Source organism: Thermobia domestica, chromosome 18 (genome assembly GCF_964235325.1).
Source record: "Thermobia domestica chromosome 18, izTheDome1.hap1.1, whole genome shotgun sequence".
NCBI classification, from domain to species: Eukaryota; Metazoa; Arthropoda; class Insecta; order Zygentoma; family Lepismatidae; genus Thermobia; species Thermobia domestica.
This window is the reverse complement of record NC_137471.1, coordinates 144,270,819-144,291,490: the sequence shown is the minus strand read 5'-3', so window position 1 is coordinate 144,291,490 and position 20,672 is coordinate 144,270,819. Positions and strand designations below refer to the sequence as shown.

The following is a 20,672-nucleotide window of genomic DNA, read 5'->3' as shown; positions in this document are numbered from 1 at the left end:
TCCCATTATTTTTTCCACTAAGTTCATTTCATCATTGTTTCTGTCATAATCTATTTTCATTTATTATTGATCGCCATTAACTTAAAGGAAATATTATGCTTCGTTACACAGAAAATAGTATTTAATTTTTCGTTTTCAGAAAACCCTGCTCACATCTTATTAATTTAACTATACATTTATACTATATACTCTTCTCCCAACCTTTCAACATACTTGACTTGCATTTATCACATATGTCTAACACATACGTACATCTCACCCAAATTAACCATTCTATTTTTATCATGGAAAGATTCATGACCCCAATCCTTATAATTCAGTTAAAAAAAAAAAAATGAAACGTACTGCTCTACTTCAATAGATCGATACAATTAAATGATAATATACAATACTGATGAAGTAAAAATTCCAGGATCCTTGTATTTTTTTTAAATAGTCGCTGAAATATTAACTAATATGTATGAGTAGTACATATGGGCCCATCTTACTGTGGATCTTTATCTCCATTGCAAGCTTTCGTGTTCAATACTTTTTTCCTTCTCAATTGAAAGTTTTAGCAGAGGAAAGTCTGGTGCTGAACAATGCCAGTTCAAGCCAATGATGATATACAATCGTAATTAGATCTTCTATATATGGGTCTCGTGGCATTAATTAGTAACAGTATTAATACCGTTATGATCCAGTAGTTATCATTACCTTGTTGTATGTGGAGTAAGAAGAAAATTGAGAAAAAAAAAACGATGACCAGAATGCGAAGGTAAGCACTTTACTGAAAAAAAAAGAAAAAAAAATGCGCCACAGCAGAAGTTGGAGCTTTCCACTCTTACACGACCATTACGAAAACAAGCAACGCAACGATAAACTATATAGGTCCGCTGGTAAGTCACTGCAGTCCTCATATAAAACACAGAGCATTTCTGCAAGTTGTCGCTATCTAAACTTAGTATACGACCTCTGTTCTTCAATTGACACAGTAACCGACATCTATAGTTTCTATTTTTAACATTTGTCAGTCATGATGCTTACACTACAGAACTCGGAGTCACATATTTGCTGTCGAATGAACTGAAGTTCAAGTGACGCAAGGCTTATTGTGATAGCATCATCCAGTACACAATGTTGCTAAGTTATGCATTATTTATCAAATGACTCATATGTGGATATATATTTATATTTTTAATATTTAAGTATTTGGTCTAGGAATTAATTCGTGCGGTTGGTACGCACACATTGAAGCTGTAGTACAAACACAAAATACATAAATACCTTAAGAAAAATATTGTCCATCGCTAGCCACCACTTTCGCCCATCTGTCAGGCAATGTACGGATTCCGTGGCGAAAGAAGTCCTCATCCTTGGAAGCGATCCAGTCAGAGACCCATGTTTCGATATCTTCTGAAGAAGTAAACCGCTGTCCAATCAAATCGTTGTTCATGCAATCGAACAAGTAGTAGTCCGAAGGAGCAACGTCTGGTGAATACGGCGGGTGGGGTAAAACTTCCCATCCGACATTTTCTAAATAGGTTTTGACCGGTTTTGCGACATGTGGGCGAGCGTTATCATGTTGAACAATAAGTTTATCATGTCTGTTCTCCCATTCTGGTCGTGTTCTGGCCGAGCTTGCTTCAAACGCATTAATTGTCGTCGATAACGTTCTCCATTCATAGTTTCACCCGGTTGCAGCAGCTCATAGTACACCACACCTTTCATATCCCACCATATGCACAGCATAACCTTTGCACAGTGAATATCTCGTTTTGGTTGTGATGGACCTGGTTCACCTGGTTTCACCCAGGCCTTTTTTCGTTTAGGGTTCTCGTAATGGATCCACTTCTCATCACCCGTAATAATTCGATGCAGAAACCCCTTTCTGCTCTGTCGTTGAAGCAGCAATTCGCAAATGGTTTTTCGTCTTTCAATTCATGTGGAACCCAATGTGACATCTTTTGAATCATTCCCATGGCTTTCAAGCGTTTGGAGACTGTTGTTTGATCAACGCCTAATGCTGCTGCAAGTTGTTCCTGCGTTTGACACGAATCCTGCTCGAGCAATGCTGTCAATTTTTCGTCTTGAAATTTTTTTGGCTGTCCAGCTCGCTCTTGGTCTGCCAAGCCGAAATCACCACTTCTAAACCGTGCAAACCACTTCTGACACGTTCGCTCAGCTAGAGCATGGTCACCATACACTTCCACCAAAATACGATGACTTTCAGTCGCACTTTTCTGCATGTTAAAGTAATGCAGCAGGACACCCCGCAAAAACACTTTATCAGGCACAAATTGCGCCATGTTCACTTAACTACAAACTGGTGTTGTTGACGCTTTAATCCACTGCCCTATACTACGAACGATACGCGATGACAGGGGTTTGCAACACATGTGTGGATACACGGAACTGTGGGACGCTCCGTTTGTTGCGCCATCTCTTGTCCACCCGCACGAATTAATTCCTAGACCAAATATAATTTTCAGAAGTAGACATCAGTAAATTATTGTCTGCGGCGAAGTACTCGTGTATCAAGTGACTAACATTTGCCAAAATCACCTGCTGAAGACAGTTGAACAATTTGGTACTTTGTTTCATGAGGCTTGGGAGAGAGTTACGATAAAAGAAGTAACTATAATTTACGTAACTTTTACTTTTTTGGGAGGATCTTTTTCAAAGTATTCCTTGAACGTGTTCTCTCAGAGCACTGATACTTGGTGTTTTATGTTGCATAGACGAGAAGGTATGAGGCAACAGAAAACTCATATCATCTCTTTAGAAATGATGAAAATTGTGGGTATATTATTTCTTTACTGTAATTTGTCTGTAATTACCTTTATAGTTATTTTTTTTTTAATTTTTATGTACGAGTTTTTGTTCTAATATTTTCTTCAGTATATGTTTCCTGTCGTTTTAGGAGAGAAGATTTATTTTGATCTCACAAGTGATGGAAGAAACGTGGAAGGTGTTTGGATTGGTTTCCATAACCTGAATATCACAACTTTGAATCGTATGGGATTTCTTCGTAATGTCAAAATATGGTGTAGGAAAATGAATATTCAACCAGAAATTGTGAGGAAACTGGTAATTTCCTTTTTCTGTACTTTGATTTGACACTGGCGTATTATACGATGCCGGGAGATTATATATGCCGGGAGATTCACCTCATTTGAATATGTCTGTCGGTTTCACAATATGAAAAAATAACATTTTTTATCCAGTATCAATGGTATCAACGTATTTCGATTTCATGGAACTTCCTTTTAATCCTGCTCTTGTAGGTCTACCATGAAAAAACTTAAACCTTAGAAGAACCATGGGGTGAATATGATCCCAGGAAAAAAATATGTTATTAGAAATGAACACTGTTTACCACACTATTTAATTTTTCTCTAAATTATATTACATAAAAAACAGTTGTACTTATATTTTAAGAAGTAAGTTTGAAATTACTTACGTATATAGAAAGAGATACAGAAAAGGTATCTCGAAATCCATATATCTTTTGGATCATAACATTTCATGTGATGTGTGGAAATCTAATTATTTTAAATCTTATTAGTTGGAAGTTTACTATTGGCATTAGTGCACTACCATTTGCTGTGTACTTCGCACACAAACCTATTGCTGTTATAACAAATAAGTTTGTTTTGTTGTTCTTTCATCTTACATATCACTGGGTTCCAATTATGTTGTATCCCAGCTCAAATCATCCGTATATTCCTCATGTACGCTTTGATGTGACTTATGTAATCAAGAATGGCCAGAATGTCATAATCGAGTGACTGTCTTCGTCGTTTAGATATTTCGTTACATTATACCGGTACATGTCACAGAACCTCAAATACGTAAAAAAAAAAAAAAAAAAAAAAAAGTATATTACGTGAATTCTACTCTCGCCTATTTGACCTAAAATAGAACTAATCATAAATAAGAAGCAAAACGCAGAAACTAGCAACCAACTACTAAATTGTCTGGACGGTCTAAAGAAAGGAAATAGGTGAAAGGTGACGTCACAAATCGTGATAGTTAAGATAGCATTAGCTGTCTAGCACCGAAACAATCTGTAGCCACTTTCCTCGCAAGTTTCTTTTTTTTCCTCTTTTATCATGTATGGCACGATTGGTAGCAAGAAGGATAAACACTTGAAAGAATTTTAAACAGTTTATTTAATCAGTTGTTTTCTTCTAATTATTTCAGTGTATCAAATGCTAATAGACTGAAACATCTTAAATCAAAAATTTCAAAGGTCCATAGTGTACTTCTTCTATTATGTAAGCTAAGAGCAACTTTTTTTTAATAGTTGGGAACTATATACCTTTATATATGGTTGCCAGCAAGAAGGAAAATAAAATGATCTTTGGTAGAAGAAAACGCCAACTGTTTGCCCTGTCGATATTTGTATCGTACAGAATTTCGTGTATATATGTTAACGAACTGCACACCAAAATAAGGAAAAATGTTATGAAAATATGTTCTAAGCCGCATAGTTTTCGAGAGAGAGGCTGATGAAAACGTGAGAAAGGTAAACATGCCTATTGATTGCACAAGGGGTTCCGCGAAAGTTTCTGAAATAAAGATGGGTTGAAATAATAATAATTAAGGAAGGAAACCATTAGGAAACAGGAATTCGTTGTCGGGAAGTGAATATTGCAATTGGATTAAATTTAACGCATAATGCTATGCGTGGCTAGATAATAACACTAAAGAGCTGACTATGTCGACGTGCAATGAATTTCACAGATAGAAATAATTTATTGACCATAGTATAATTACATGAATTGTTAGCTATTTGTAGCGTATGTCCGTCATCATACGCGACAAACAACTCCAAAGTTCCTTTTCTTCCATTTTCAGCAGCATCTCGCGTGAAAACTGTGTGGTTTACTACATATGTTCATGCGAACCGTTTTCTTTTCTAAATTTTAATTTGGGATACAAAATAACTTCCCAAATTTATGATTTCATGTTCATACCATCTCATGTACAGAGTGGAACATTAGTCTTGAATTGACCTTGTAACTATTAACTAATAAATAAAAATTACTCAAATTCTTTACGATACAAATATCGGGAAATAAATGATACCACATGAATAACATTGCCAGCTCACCATAGAACTGTATTATTTTCAATGGCATTAGATCTGATTATTACATATTTTAAACATACATATACGTAACAGTTTAATGGAACACATGTAGATGAAAACAATTCAGATAGTTTGGTTGACAACGGTAAAATAGGGACAGCAGCTACGTGAGTAGTTGAATGGTATTGTCCAGTAAACTGAGCAGACGGTGATATGGGGATCTCTATGATTTCGAAACAGAGCAAATATTTACGCTCACAAATGTGGTGCGACCATAACGAAAGTGGCAAATGTACTGGGTGTGTCGCGAGGGAAACTCTAAGGTGATAACAGCGTACAAAACTCGCGGAGAAACAACATTGGCGAAGAGGAACAATGGTCAGAAGAAAACTCTCAGTGACAGTTTCCACCGAGCATTAAACCAGACTGCCACTCAGAGCAGTTTGGTACGACTGTGGTACAAGTGATAACGAAATTCGAGCTACGCTTTCCATGACTTGCGTTGAGAATCAGTCCGCCGTGAATAACATTACATGGATGTAGTGGGTCGAGTTAAGAGGACAAAACCACTGATAAGAGACCATAAGGGACCACAACGTTAATGATGTCGTAAATATGAACATAAACTGCTAATGTCTGGAAACCTGTCATATGATCACATGAGTCATTATTCATCTTATTTCATGCCACAGGTCTTGTTTATGTGTGATCAACGCCCAGAGAAGCATATGATCAACAGTGTTTCTACTGTAAAACATGACAAATGTTCTGTCATGCTGTATTTTCCAGTATCCTGGTTTCTACTGGGTCCTGCACTGATATTTACCGTCATATTATTCCACGCAATCATGACGCCATTAATAGAACCATGTACATCCTATGATCCAGATATTACTTCCAGGCAATGGTGTCATGTTTCATGATAGTATTGGGCTCATTTGCACAGCTGGAGCGTGGTTTCATGAAAACTTGTCTGATTTTAATAAAACATATATATATATAGGATGTCCCATACGTCCGTTTACATAGGCTATCTCGGTAACTATTGAAAATACAAAAAAATGACAAGAGAGCAATGTTGTTGGAAAATATGTGTTTTCAATCTAAAATGTTGGAATTTTCGGAATTGGACCAACGGTTTGGGCTCTACACTGGTATAACGCCCAATAATAAAGAAAAATGTGACGTTGCCACGTCTTTGTTGGACAACAATGAAGGTAAGTGCGTGTGGTTTGAAGTATCCTGCACCAAGGAGAATGGAAGGGACAGTCCAAATGAAAGATATAAAAAGGATCACACGCAACGTCAATCCAAAGCAGTGGCGTCACAATCAAAAGGGTAGGGGGCAGGTACAAAAAAGAAATTGAATTGGATTTACTCACGGCAAACTGGCATTACTTGCTTAGTGATGTCAACGAGATGAGACAAGAGGACAAACGAATAAAATTAGAAAGGGCGTAAGTGCCAAAACTCAAAAACCAGATAACTCATGTTTATAGATTTTCCACTGGTTTTTGGTTGTTGGTGCTTAGGCTTTTTCTAATTTTATTCATTTGTCCTCTTGTCTCATCTCGTTGACATCATTAAGCAAATAATACGTTTGTCGTAAATAAATCCAATTTATTTTCTTTTTCGTACCTGCCCCTCCCCTTTTGATGGTGACGCCACTGCTTTGGATTGATGTTGCGTGTGATCCTTCTTATATTCATTTTGAATTCATTTTGACCGTCCCTTCCATTCTCCTTGGTCCAGGATGCTTCAAACCACACGCACTTACCTTCATTGTTGTCCAACAAAGACCTGGCAACGTCGCATTTTTCTTTATTATTGGGCGTTATACCAATGTAGAGTCCAAACCGTTGGTCCAATTCCGAAAATTCCAACATTTTAGATTGAAAACACACACTTTTCAACAACATTGCTCTCTTATCATTTTTGTATCTTCAATAGTTACCGAGATGTCCTATGTAAACGGACTTATGGGACACCCTGTATATATATCTTCAAATAGCAGAACTTACCCTATTATTTGGAGTTGCAATCCATTAGGAATAATAGATAAAATCCACCCCGTGTTGTAAATTTTAATACATATAAACTAACTCACTCTGTGGCCTGTGGAGTCCAGAGGTTCAATGCCACGTTCATAAAAGCTCTCCATTGACTTCTGTTCTTAGCCAACTGGATTCAGTTTCTAGTTTGGGATCCTACTTCTGCGGTATCCATCTTAATATTTTCCTCCTATCTGCGTATAGGTCTTTTTAATGGTTGTTTCCCGACTGGACTTGCAGTTAAAACTTTGAAAGCGTTCCCACTTTCTTCCATTCTTGGTACATGACCTGCCCACTTGAGCCTTCTAGAATACGTACGTACAATATATTTTTCAAATATGCTCCACGGAAAAGTATTCCCTGGCCGCACAATTCCCAGACCTAAACATAATTGGGCATACGTGGTTCGTTCTCCGGACACGAATCCGGGGCATTTCTGTCGTTATCCTCTCTCACTGAACTGATGCACAATGCGCGGAATGGTGTATTTTTCATCTTAGTACGATTCGTGATTTCTGTGACCTCATTCCACGTCACATAAAAGCTGTTACCGGAAAAGTGGTCCAGCGCCATATTAATTCGGCAAGTTCCACTTCTTCAATTTATTCCATTAAATTTGTAAGTATTCGTACATATTAACAGTTCGTGCAATTTCACATTTATTACATTGTATTACAAAGAAAGGACGCTACAGTATCACAAACATCTAAAGTTTGGTAGCGACAACAGGAATAACGAAGATCAACGAGGCAATGCATATTTAAAGTACCTTGACGTCGAATACAATGGTCACGATTCAAATATTTCGAATAAAATACGAAAAATGACAAAGGTTTGAAAATGTGACTCTTCAAAAGGGTTTATTTCAATAAATTCGAAAGTAAGTATCACATACAGTCATTTAGTTAGTTTCAATGGACTTAAGATAATAATACAGTTTAAAGAAATTCTGTTTGAATACCACTCATTTTTGCTTTGTAACTTCTTGTATACAATAAAAGACAAATTCTGACCAAACATGTATAAATTAATAAATAATAGAGTTACAGTTTCGGCAAATTAAGTTTGCCTTTTGATGTAATGTGTCTGATGAAGGCAAAGTTAATTTGCCAAGACTCTAACGCAATTATTTATTAGTTAATATATGCTGTGGTCAGTGTTCGTCTTTTTTTCGTATACAAGAAATTCGGTATCTCAAACCATTCCGAAGATAAGAAGAAAATAGATAGGGATTTCTATACTACTTAAAATGACGTATTTGTTGGAATTTTTTTAGAATGACTACTAGCTTTCTTTGCTTCAGCAATACTGCACCAATAATTTTGTTTGTTATAGTTACAACCAGTTCTTGCTGTTACATAATTTTTTATCATTGTTTGAAACTTTTCCAATTCTTGTCATATCTCTGGAATGGTTTGAGAGATATCAATTAGATGTAAATGGCATTATGATCTTTGCATCTGTTGAAACCCATGTATATAATTATATGGCATTAGTTACGTATTTTGTTTTTTTTTTTTTTCAGAAGTCAATAGTTTAATTATTGTAAAAGTTTCTCTATTTATTCGAAATAAATCTGATCATGGTCAGAGTATTTTTCACCAAGGTACTTTAAATGGGTCGTCTGTGCCACTTGGATTATTACTTTTGTACATGCCTTCAAAGCTTTTTTTTTTTTTTTAATACTGTAACTTCTTTATAATTGAATAATGAATGTGATATTGGTTGTAAAATGTAATTATGAAATATATAATGAAATCCGCCGCACTGTTTACAATATAAATCAAGTCAGAAGGCTATACGTTGTGAATGTCTTTAGTTTGTATTAACTTCAGAGAATGAATATTTATTACTTACCCGTCATTGCATATTTCAATAATTGTGAACGCCAAACCTAAATTCAGATTTTAGCAAGTTTTCTCGGGCTGTCAACCGGGTGAAGGTATTGACATTCGACGTTTCGAATGCAGACATCGCATTCATTTTCGGGGATTGTAATGAAGAGTCCCGAGACGTGTGAATATATGTATAGGGGCTATTTAGGGGCAGAGCTGTGAATGGAGGCGTATGATTGATTGAGGGAGATGCTGGCTTCTGATTGCCTGCTGTTGTGGCTACGAGAAATAGCTTTGTTGAATGTTTATTTCCTGTTCCTGAGAAGGACATTCGAAACGTCAGATACCAATACATTCACTTGTCTGATAACCCGAGAAGCGTTACTAAACTCACATCGCCAGAAAAAATTCAATTCTTGCTTCTTAATTTAGATGTTTTATGTCACATTAAATTTTCTTGAAACACTTAAAATCATTCAAATTTTCGATCTCAATTCACTAATGTTGAACAACGTTGCTTGTAAGTTGTGATCCACTATCATCAGTCTTCTTAACATGAAATCTCAAAGTGAGCGATCGGTTCATCGGAAGATGGAATTAAGCAATGTAACCTGTATCAACCAGATGGACAAAATGTTTATGTTAACAATTGCATTTTCGCATTTGGAAACTGTTTCCTTAAAGACATATTTAGTTACGTTTGTCAGTTTTTAAGATGAAGCAACAGATATCATTTTATGTCAAAATTATTTCAGTAAGACACTCTCCAATAGCATCGTTTTCTAACTAACATATAGTAGCAAGAAGGAAACTGATCCATGCTGTCAAACGAATCAATTTCTACGTTTTTCTACAGAGGTATAGCTGAGGCAGCGCTTTTCCTCTTCAATTGAATTAAAATTTTTGGTCAGAAAAGAAATAAACGTTCTATTTCTATAATATCCTTGTCTGGTTTAGTATGTTTGTCTTCGTTTTTTGTTTGATTGATCGATTCCTTGTACATAGCTTACTCACTCGGTGCTATCTTTAACTCCTTTTCCCACCCATTTCTTCAATAATCCACAATTTCTTCGAGTGTTCCTGATTTCGAGTACTCACTTCCTGTTCCCATTACGCAACACTAAAGGTTTCTCACCTCACACTTACATCTCCGTCTTTTTTTTTTTTTTTTTTTTTTTTAGATTAAATGCATCTTTTCAAATTTCAGAACAAAACTATTTCTTCATTTCACTGTATTTGAACATTTTAGCATTTAACTTTCAGATCTTCCCTCTTTCACACTTTTCAACTGATTTTTTTTTTCAACTGAAAAAAGGCCGTTGCATTCAAATGATTTAGAAGCAAAATTACGTCTTCTTAATCCTTTTCTTCTTAACGCCTTGAGTGCATCAGAACCTTACCGATGTACTGTTCGAATAATGAGATAGAAGTTATTCGAATTACAATACAGTAACTTCAACAACGTTATTATCAAAACTCATAAAAGCGCTAAGATGTTTTGACGTGAAAATTTCTCAGAAAGTGAGCAACATGCCATGATACAGTTTTTAAAGCAGGAAATGTATCCACATCGACATTTATCCCACAAGCGTACTTCTTGCTTACTCAGGTTTAAATCAAAACAGCTCTTTGTTTGTCAGTTTGTTGGGAGGTGCTGAAAGTTTTCTTTATAACGAATATATAGTGTGTGGGATCTCTATTTGTTTTCTTCTCCTTCAGGAACCATCTCAAAAGTAGACGTTTCAGCGAGCTTAATCGGTAATTCACATAACGGAAGATTCTCCTCTAGAAATGTATGCATTAGTTGTTTCACTAGTACGACAGGGACACAGTAGCTCAGTGGTAGTTCCCACTTCACTAGGTCTTCCAGTTTCAAAGGGCATGTGAGTAGTCATCAGAACCTATCGTGTTCAGTTCCGATTTGCTGTATTAAGTGTCAGTACTGTTTTGGATCGTTTTGAATTCTTTACCTGTTCATTGCATTGGTCACACTCTGGTTTATTCTCTGAAACGAAAAAAGTAACGTTTATATATATATATATATATATATATATATATATATATATATATATATATATATATATATATATAGGAAACTTCTGTTTTAGTGAAGGACTTGTACACATGAAACGATCCATAGTTTAAGATCATGCATTTCTTTTACAGGAAATAGAAGCATATAAGCTCCAATATCTACTTCTTAATGGAAATCACGATCTACCAGTTGAAATTATAGAGTTAGACACATCAAGCATTTCAACGGCTGAGGAGACGGAGTCCTCCAGCAGTGATGACGAACTTGATTACCTGAAGCCACGGTTTCCTGTACAACAAACATTTCTGGCCTCCTGTACCTCTCCAACAACTAATCAGCAAAGTAAGTCTCCTATTTTGTTTCATTACGATTTTTACTATGAGGTAGTATGCATTCATATATATACAAGGTGGACCATGTATAACTCAAGCCCATGTATCTTATTATTTGAAAAGCAACAATAATTTAATTGAACTCTAATAATTTAGTTGAAAATAATATACAAGTTTATTTTTTATGGTCTGCTTCGATTCAAGTTAAATCATGGTTCTGCGTCTGAGAAGCACCAGCACTTCTTGTTGCTAGACTTATGTAAAAGCCAACAAACTAGCCAACCATAGTATACTGTCGTGAGTAGCTTCTTCAGAGCTATGCTGCTCATATGCGCTTTCTGCTGACCATTGCTATAATTTTTCCTTCTGGGTAGCGTTACGAGCGATGTGTTGCGCAGTCTCCAGATATTTATCACTTGTAAATCCGACCTTATGAGAGCCTCTCTGTCGAAGTCTGCATGGTCCTCTGTTTTTAGAAACATGTTGGTATTTGGCTGCTCATTCAAGCAAGGTTCGCCTTTCGATGCCAAATAGTGCACAAATGCCCAACAGTTCTAGCAGAAGTTTTAAGAGTTGATAGAATAAGATTCTGTTTTAAGGGGGTTCTGTATATTTAAAAGACAAAAATTGTGTTGTCCCTGCTTTATTCCTAACCAAACCATCTCCAAATTTAGTCTGCATTGTCATAGTTCCGTATGAACTGCAGAATTAACAGCAAACAAGAAACAAAGTTAGAAAAATGCTCTTGCAGAAAGCTGTTTTTTCGCCGGAAAATATTGATCGCTGCACTCTTGAAATTGTTTCAATTGTTAGTGGTCGAAATTCAACAGAATGCCATTCCGCTCCAACAATACAAAAGTCTGTTAAGTAGAATGCTACTCTCTGACGCTACAGATTTCCAACATTTCAGTGCGTCAGGAGGAACGGAAAATGTTATTTCACAATAGGAAAAATAAACAAACTATTCTTCCGTAAGAAAACACCAGATTACACATATAGCGAACGAAATTGTACACAAAGAAATTCTTCTACTCGGACTAACAATAATGCTGATAAATCCAGCAAAGGATAACGATTCGCTATTGGTTCAAAATACAGGTAAAAGTAACTGTAAAGAGCAACTATCAGGTAAAATTAACCTATTATACAGGGGTGTAGCCAGCAGGTTTTGGTAGGAGGGGTCGTCGTTTCTGAAGAGGGGCCAGCTACAATGTACAAAAAGAAAAAAAAGTGTTGCAGCTAGTGTTTTTGAGGCCTGAAAAACCGGAAAATTTTGGTTTCCTTCCGGAAAACTAAAAAAACTGTTTTTTCTAGCTTATTATTATTATTATTATTATTATTATTATTATTATTATTATTATTATTATTATTTGCCTTTTCTCCATGCTCCAGGTAGTTTTTATTATGTCTACCCAAGAACTACTGGCCCGGACCAAACATTATATCTTTGTGCATAACTATTTCAATTTAAGCTCTTGTACACAGAACTTATTATAAACGTAACCAAGAAAGTTACATCGATCTTTCACCCACCACCTTCGAACATTGATATGTCACCTAAGACGTACCTGCAAGATCAAAAGTAGTCCCCGTCAGCAGGGAGACCATGGATTCCATCGCGGTAGAACTTCGTGAGCCGTGAAGCGAAGAAGGTATCAAGTGCATTTTGCACCTCTACTAGGAATTTGAATTTGTGTCCTCGAAGGTGATTCTCCAAGGAATGGAACAGGTGATAATCGGACGGTGCAGTGTCCGGGGAGTATGGCGGATGCAAGTGTTTCCAATCCAAGGCGTAGAATGGTGTCCCGGGTCATCCAAGCCAGGTGGGGCTTAGCATTAACCTGAAACAGGAGAACCCCTTTTGAGATTCAGAAGTGCTGGCTCCGGACTTTTGAGTTTTTCTTGAACACGGGTGAACTGCTGACAGTACATAGTAGCATTAATGCTCTGACCAGCTGGTAGCAGTCCCCATGCACGATGCAGCGAGCAGTTCACCAAACACACAGGACGGTGACGGTGACTGAAGTGGTGGTTTCTTCTGGTGAAATGGTGGTTTCGTCTATTTTGGAACCGGTTCATGGGATGTTAACCAATAATGACGGCATCGTGGAGCTTCGTACAGGACCCACTTCTCATCACATATCAACACCCTGTCCAGAAATGGATCCTTCCTCAGACGAGACAGCAAAGAAACACAGATGTCAGCTCGCGTTGCCTTCTTCCCCGGAGTCAAATTATGTGTGACCCATCGAACCAACTTGTAGTGTTTTCCAGATTGATGAAGGTGCTGTCGAATGATTTCTCCGCTCGCATTTCTCCGCTCGTCCCAGTTACTTACATGTCTGGCCACTGTTCGCCTCAATTGCTGCTTGAAAACCTTCATTTTGTACATGAGTTGGTCAAAAGTGTTTCGTCACCGTCCTTAAACTTGTAAAACTACCACTGCACTATCCGCGTAGTCAGGACACCCTCACCAAAGGTCTGACATATCTTCCGCCCCGTTGCAGCAGCGTTTGACCCCAGTTTGAAATCGTACAGCATACACGTCCTTATGACGCTCTGTTGAGGTCCCATGTTCACTATGTCCTTACACAAGTTCACAGTGTAACTGAACTGTCACAAGCAGATAGTATGTTGGATGTACCCACACCAACAACTGACCTTCGCCTTATCCATTCGCATTCAATTCACGGTGTGAGAGCCAATTGAACACACACCTCCACAAAAAGCGACAGAATATTCTGTGTTATCTTTATACATAAGACTGGTTTTCTTTGAAATTGCACTTAATTTCTTTAAGATTTCCTGACAAAAATATTTATTTATTATTCGTGACTAAAAAACATAATTATTTTATTAACAGCTATATCTCACTTCCTGTCTTACACCAAGTGGCATTAAAAGAGCGAATGAAATCCAAACTAAAAACAACAAAAATGTTTGTTTTTCACGAAATTTTCCATCTGATAAAAATGTTTTTTTTAAAGTACTAATTACATATAAAAAAATATACTTAGTCATTAGTTTAGTACCATTGTTTAATGATAGTATTTATAGTACCTCGTTAAAGCGTTTGACTTCAAACTGTCAAATATAAATCGCAGTAAATTGTGTAATCTGTTGTCACAAAAAAGTATACCATATTATTTTCCGATCGGTATAAAGAAGAGATACCATGCTATTTTTCGATCGGTATGGTAAAATAGTCCCCCTACTATTTTACGGTAAATTATTAACTACATGTAAACGTTAAAGCTGGTCATTTGGGGGGCCAGGAAATCATTCCTGGCCCCGTTGGGCCTCCCCCCATGGTTACACCCCTGCTATTATACATTATCATTTCAAAGAACCGAATCATACCGCACAAATTATCATGCTAATTTAAACTGTACAAGAGTAGTTTCAAGGACTGATTTTGTCCACCATGTTAAGGTCACAATCTCTACTGATAATAAATAATCCAGATCTTCGCCATTTAATGGCAGTTGAATGACAAATTCAGTTTCTATTAAGGTTATGTCGCCAGAAATAGGGTGCAGGTTTCGTACCGTACTTAGGATCGAAGGGACGTCCATTAAAAGAAAAAAGAGGGCAGTCATAGACTGGATAGGGAAAAATGAATGAAGTAATTATGTTAATGTAAAGAGGAAACAAATAATTTAAACTTATTTTTACGCAACAAATTCTTTCTAGGTGCAAATTCAATAATACACAAAGAATACAAAGTCCATGATTTCACAGACTCGAAACCGGAATCTTCGACATACCGTGCAAAAACTAACCATTATGCTACTCAGTCCTTCCGAGAACAGTCATACACTTTTTCGCTCTTTGTGTTTTAATTAGAACTGATTTCAGGGTGGCCACTGTGACGATGTGCAGACTCTTTTTAATTATTTAGCTCGTTTTATTCCACCATAATATAGAGATCTGCTCACGCTAATTCTGTAGCGGATGTCACAAAGAAATATACTTGAATTACACCATGATTTTCATGGGAAAAGTGGTTTAATCTAGGGGAATGACAACATTATTTATAAAAAGTAAGTTTATTACATAACTAAAATGGTAATATATAACAACATTTGATATAGTGATTCAACAAAAGTAATGGAATATCTGATAGTTCATTTGATAGATTGATACCTTAACTTATATATATATATATTGATTGACAGGCTAGAGATTGAAATATTAAGTTAGAAGAAACGGAAGATGAAATACAAGTATGTGACAACAGTTCGTAATCTTGAAAGTTTTATGGTAGGTACACAATTCATTTTGAAGTACCGCATGACATCTCTAAACTTGAATTTTATGATGCAACAAGAGATTATACATACCTTATGGTAGTATTCTTGTAACTCTTAGAAACTTTGACGATGATTCTGTCTGGCCACAACCGACGTCTCGAACCTCTGCACCCTTGCACCGGAACTTCTGAACTTCTCACACCCGTTCACTCTTTTATATTATTCTCGAGGGTCACACCCAAGCCTCACATCCGTCAGTACATCCGTTTTATCATCTCCACAAATATGGAAACTTATTGCTCATTTGTGTTTTGATTGGCTCTTAGAGACTGCCGCACCCAAAATACGTGGCGTGACACACATGTACATACGTGTACTGTCACAGCCGGAAGAATTCAATAGCGTGATCTCTAGACTTATCTATAGATTCATATCTATATAACCAATTTCAACATATTAATGCGGTGTCACGTTGCCAAAATCATGATTATATATCCTGTAGGATGACTATGAGTAACCTTTGACATGTAAACTTCCTACAAAATTGCGCAGCAAAAGCAACATTAGTCACCTTCAGAAGGTTTTACGTATTTCCTTTTTCTGTTGCTAGCCTGTAGCAAGTCAAGAGAGAAAAATGTCTTTTAAAATGCATATGAATCAAAATTATCTTTTTCAATTCCTTCAATAAAGAGCAATGTAACCATATTTTTGGATTCAGCGTCACATTCTCACTGCTTCATAATTTTCGACCTCGAAAATCATCAAGAAGCGAGGTTAAAGCTGGAACATGGGTAATTTACTTTCCGAGTGCCCCTCGAAAAAAAATATATATTGAAAAAAAAGTTTTCGCAAAGTGAAGAAAGCATAGGTTATGTATACTTATGAGTCTGTTGTCAGCATAGTCGCATTTCATCTTTTCTTAACAATAATACAGAGAACGTTTATAACAAAATGGTGTCTCTGTTCCTTCACGTAACTCAGCTAAATGGAGATACAGGTGATTATGAATGAATAACTTCTACTAACAAGAATATTTTAGTTTGACACATCATATAACTAATGTACTATAACAAAGTTAAAGATGAACAACATTTCAATGTGCTAAAATTTGCAAGAAGTCACTTGAATGAAATATTACACTAAAGTTGAAAAGTCAATGACGTATTGAACAAGCTACATTAAGAGAAAAAGTCAATTTTCTCAATTATCATAAATGCTACAATTGCAAGAATGCAACAGAACAACAACCTACATAATGTTCATTAACAACTAACAGTTCTCAGTTCTAAAGATTCATTATTAAAAAAAAAATCTTGCATAAAAACCTTAACGACAAACATCCACATTTGAAATTGTAATATATGCAAAAAGGACAGAGAATAAAGTAATGACAGAGAGTGAATTAGACTACTGGACAATAACAGGGAACCGTTCGGTTTATCATGCTAACGGTGATTTTGTAATGTTCAGCACACTATCTTAGATTCAATTCAGTTTCTTTAGTACAGTAGATTCACTAATGGCAAAATTTGAACTTTAATGAAAGTAAGTATTAATATACGGTTACGTACGTTAAATACTACAATCTAGTGAGATGTGTACCATCTCATACTCAACGAAATAGGGTCCCATTAGAAATTTAACGCTACACAAGTAAGAAGTAGTATTGTTATAATTAGTAACAATGTAATATACGCAGGAGCAAAATAGTTTGCATTATTTCATTACATTACACACATATTTTAATTTCAATATTGTGCTTATGAAGTGATTGAATGAAATAAGAGAACATAAACCATTGATGAAGTGATTGGCACCTAAGATGAATGGAAAAGAAGATATGCCAATACATAAATTGTGGTAATTACATAGCAAGACAGCCGTGTTTCGTTGTTTACAAAGATAAATGAATGATTACAATTTAGTCACCCCAAGTAATTGGTAATGAGTAATTAGTAATGTAAACTATTAATGGGGTTTAAATAGAGATCTCTACAGTTACATAGCTCGTAGAGATGTGGTTACATAAGGATTCGAGATATCAACAAGGGTTGAATTACTATTATTAACTACCATTGATTTGTTAATTTATTATAATGAATTTCCAATATTTAAGTTCATGTAGATTCAAGGAAGAACTACCGTCAAACTGTTGATATTGTGATCTTGAATTTTAATTTACTATAGGTTATATTATTTTAAGCGTGACAAACAACGAATAATAGTTCAATATTGAGTTGACTCGTAGAAATTGCCTTGAGTCTACATGTCATGAATTTAAAATTTATTGGAACCCTGTTTCGTTTTAGTAATCCTCCAAAATAATGAATAATCCTCTCTTTCCCTTCTCCTCTTTTGTGCGTTTTAAAAGTTTACAGATGTATTCAAAAGGAGCGAGGAGGGAAAAGGATCCTTTGTTGTTTATTATTCGGGAACTTCGGAGAATCGAACCAATACTTAGATTTGGGACCTTCACACTTAGTGGTTTTTACTTCCGCCTGGTCATGGGCGAGTTTTATTAGGTATACCGAATTGAGCCAATTAGAGAATTTTAATCATTCACATTTTATTAACTTCTCGCTGGCATTAAAGTACATTGCCACAGGCGATTATTCGCAATCTTAGATTAGGTAAAACCGCAGGCATTTCCTGTTTACTGTCTACAATTTGCATAGACAGGAAGCGTGTGCCAATTCAGCTAGGAAAACGTTTACAAAATTTCCAACTGAATAAGAAGTAATGCTACATTCCTTTTTGTTTTTACTGTTGGAACCCACAAGAATCAGGGGCTTAATTGTGAGTGTTATTGAGTGTTCATAATTCACAAATAAAGTGTCGGGTTGGATACTCCTTATTCGAGTTAATGTTCTAAGGATGACACCATACATCATATAAGGAAAGTAATAGGTGTCTCAATTCTTTTTGGTCTATTAATTATTTCCAATAGCGGATGGGTGGATGCCGGATATTTTGTATTATATTGCCGTGTGACCACGTAGTCAAACGTTGGTAATTCGCGGATTGACATGCACATCGTAGTTACTCTTATTCTTGAGAGTCGCGAAGTGATTGTAATGTAGGTGTTTTTGTGAGTGTTGTTTAAGTAAGAAATGCATATTGAATGCAAGTACAACAATTCTTACTAAAATATAAAAGTGCGTTTAATACTACGGGTAGTTAGGGATTTAAATCATTTTGGAAATATTATAATCGCGTCGGCGTGATTTACTTCAGCATCCTACCTATGGATTACCATGGGAAAAGTGTCCAGTGGTAAGTAGAAACTTAGAAACTATATTCTGACATAGTATAATACTCTAACCCTTGAATGTAATGCCACGTTTTGAATTAAATACACCACTATACACCATTAAAGACAATTACTTCCTGAAGTTGTAGTCTGATGTCCGAAGTACAGTAAGGGTTTCCAAATTATTTCCAATTTTACAAATTACAAATTTTACTCTTCTTAGGCATTCCTCCATTTTTCAAGGAACAGAAGTCACACTCAGAAGTCAATTAGATCCATGAAAATAGAATAGAACACGATTAATTTATAATTTACCATTTTCAATTAAAAGATTTAAATAAATAACAAATAAATAATAAGGTAATTCTTCATTTAACTAAAAGACTGATATGATACACCATAGTATAAGCAGAATTTCCTAACGCAATGTTGATAAAAATTTATATAGATATAGCAAGTAGTAAAAAAATGAACTTATAGTAAGGAAACAAAATTAAAAGAAAAAAAGTATTTGGAGCAAAGAAAAGTAAAATTCTTTGCAATAGTAAATGGTAGTTACAATGATTAGAAAGTCTCACTAATATAAGGAGGGAGCGTATCCAATATTGGGCGCACAAGAAATACGCACAGGAAGCTATGCAAGTAGTCACAATGGAAGTAGTGGTATTAGAAGAAGGTATTCAAATAATATTTGTTATAGGAAGTAATACTTGTTTTATACAATAATTGTTATAGGAAGAGTAATGAGGGCAATTGTTATGTAACATGTACATTCTTCAATTGAATGTAACGAATTTAAGTAAGTGGAGATCGATGGTAATTTAGACGGGGAATCGAAAAGTGAATAGCTTATATATACTCATTAGTATTACTATTTAACTTAGATGACAGTACAGATCATATGTATTTTATCACTGTTATTATTATTATTATTGGTATTAGCATTATTAGTATTGCATGAAAACTTATGGGTAAGGTTGCTGCTATTCAACTTGACCTAATTCCAATAGTAGAACTAAGAGTGTGTGCTGATAACAGTTGGGTAAGGAAGTAGATATCTTACTTCCGGAATGCAGAAACTATGCAAGAGAACATTATTACATAATAGCAGATAATACTGTTATGAAGTAAGATCGTTGAGAAAAGAAACAATATTTGATTTAACAAATATGAAGTATATAACAAAATTTTATTTAATAAATATGAAATACATAACAAAACATATACTTGATTGGAGAGGGAGACCTTTAAAAAGGGTACAGAACGTTGCAGGATCAGGCCGGAAATAGACCGGAAAAAAAGTAAAGGGGAAAGAAGTCGTCCTAGCTTCGTAACAGAGTACTATACCTACATTCATGCCAATGAAAAAAAATAAAGAGGGAGGGGTATACAGGTATTTTGGGGTTACCTATAGTGCTCAAACAAACGGTGAATTGTGAATTGTCATCCATCTGTAGTATCTGTAATACAATGATGTATGTAACTATAATACCTTTTTATAGAATATACTATAATGTTGCATTACATTAATACAAACAAGGCAAGACGTACTTACTTACGACCAATGACAATTTATAGAGGCATTATCTGTAAAAGGAAGCAAAACATGATTATACAAAATTAAAATTATTGTTGCTCGTGTTCTTTTCTTCTCTGTTTCTGTTTTCAAATGACAATTTCATCGTTCTCACTGCTTCATTATCTAATGCTTTAGAGTAAAATAATACTAATAGAAATATGGAAACGTACACCTTTCTGCTATACGAGGACGAAGCACACAGTGATTCATGATTGGTTATCTTATGATATAAGAGAATATAAATTATTATATCAGTCCCT

The 20,672-nt window shown here is 35.5% G+C and overlaps 1 protein-coding gene across 2 annotated transcripts in view; it reads left to right on the top strand.

The window, feature by feature from the left end:
• Positions 1 to 20,672, top strand: part of LOC145676019 (uncharacterized) — a 74,648-nt gene that overhangs the window by 35,009 nt on the left and 18,967 nt on the right. For both annotated transcript variants that reach the window (XM_081746859.1, XM_081746860.1), the window contains 2 exons: positions 2,903 to 3,069; positions 11,130 to 11,340. In XM_081746859.1, the coding sequence (XP_081602985.1) occupies positions 2,903 to 3,069; positions 11,130 to 11,340 (378 nt within the window). The remainder of the gene's footprint in view (positions 1 to 2,902; positions 3,070 to 11,129; positions 11,341 to 20,672) is intronic.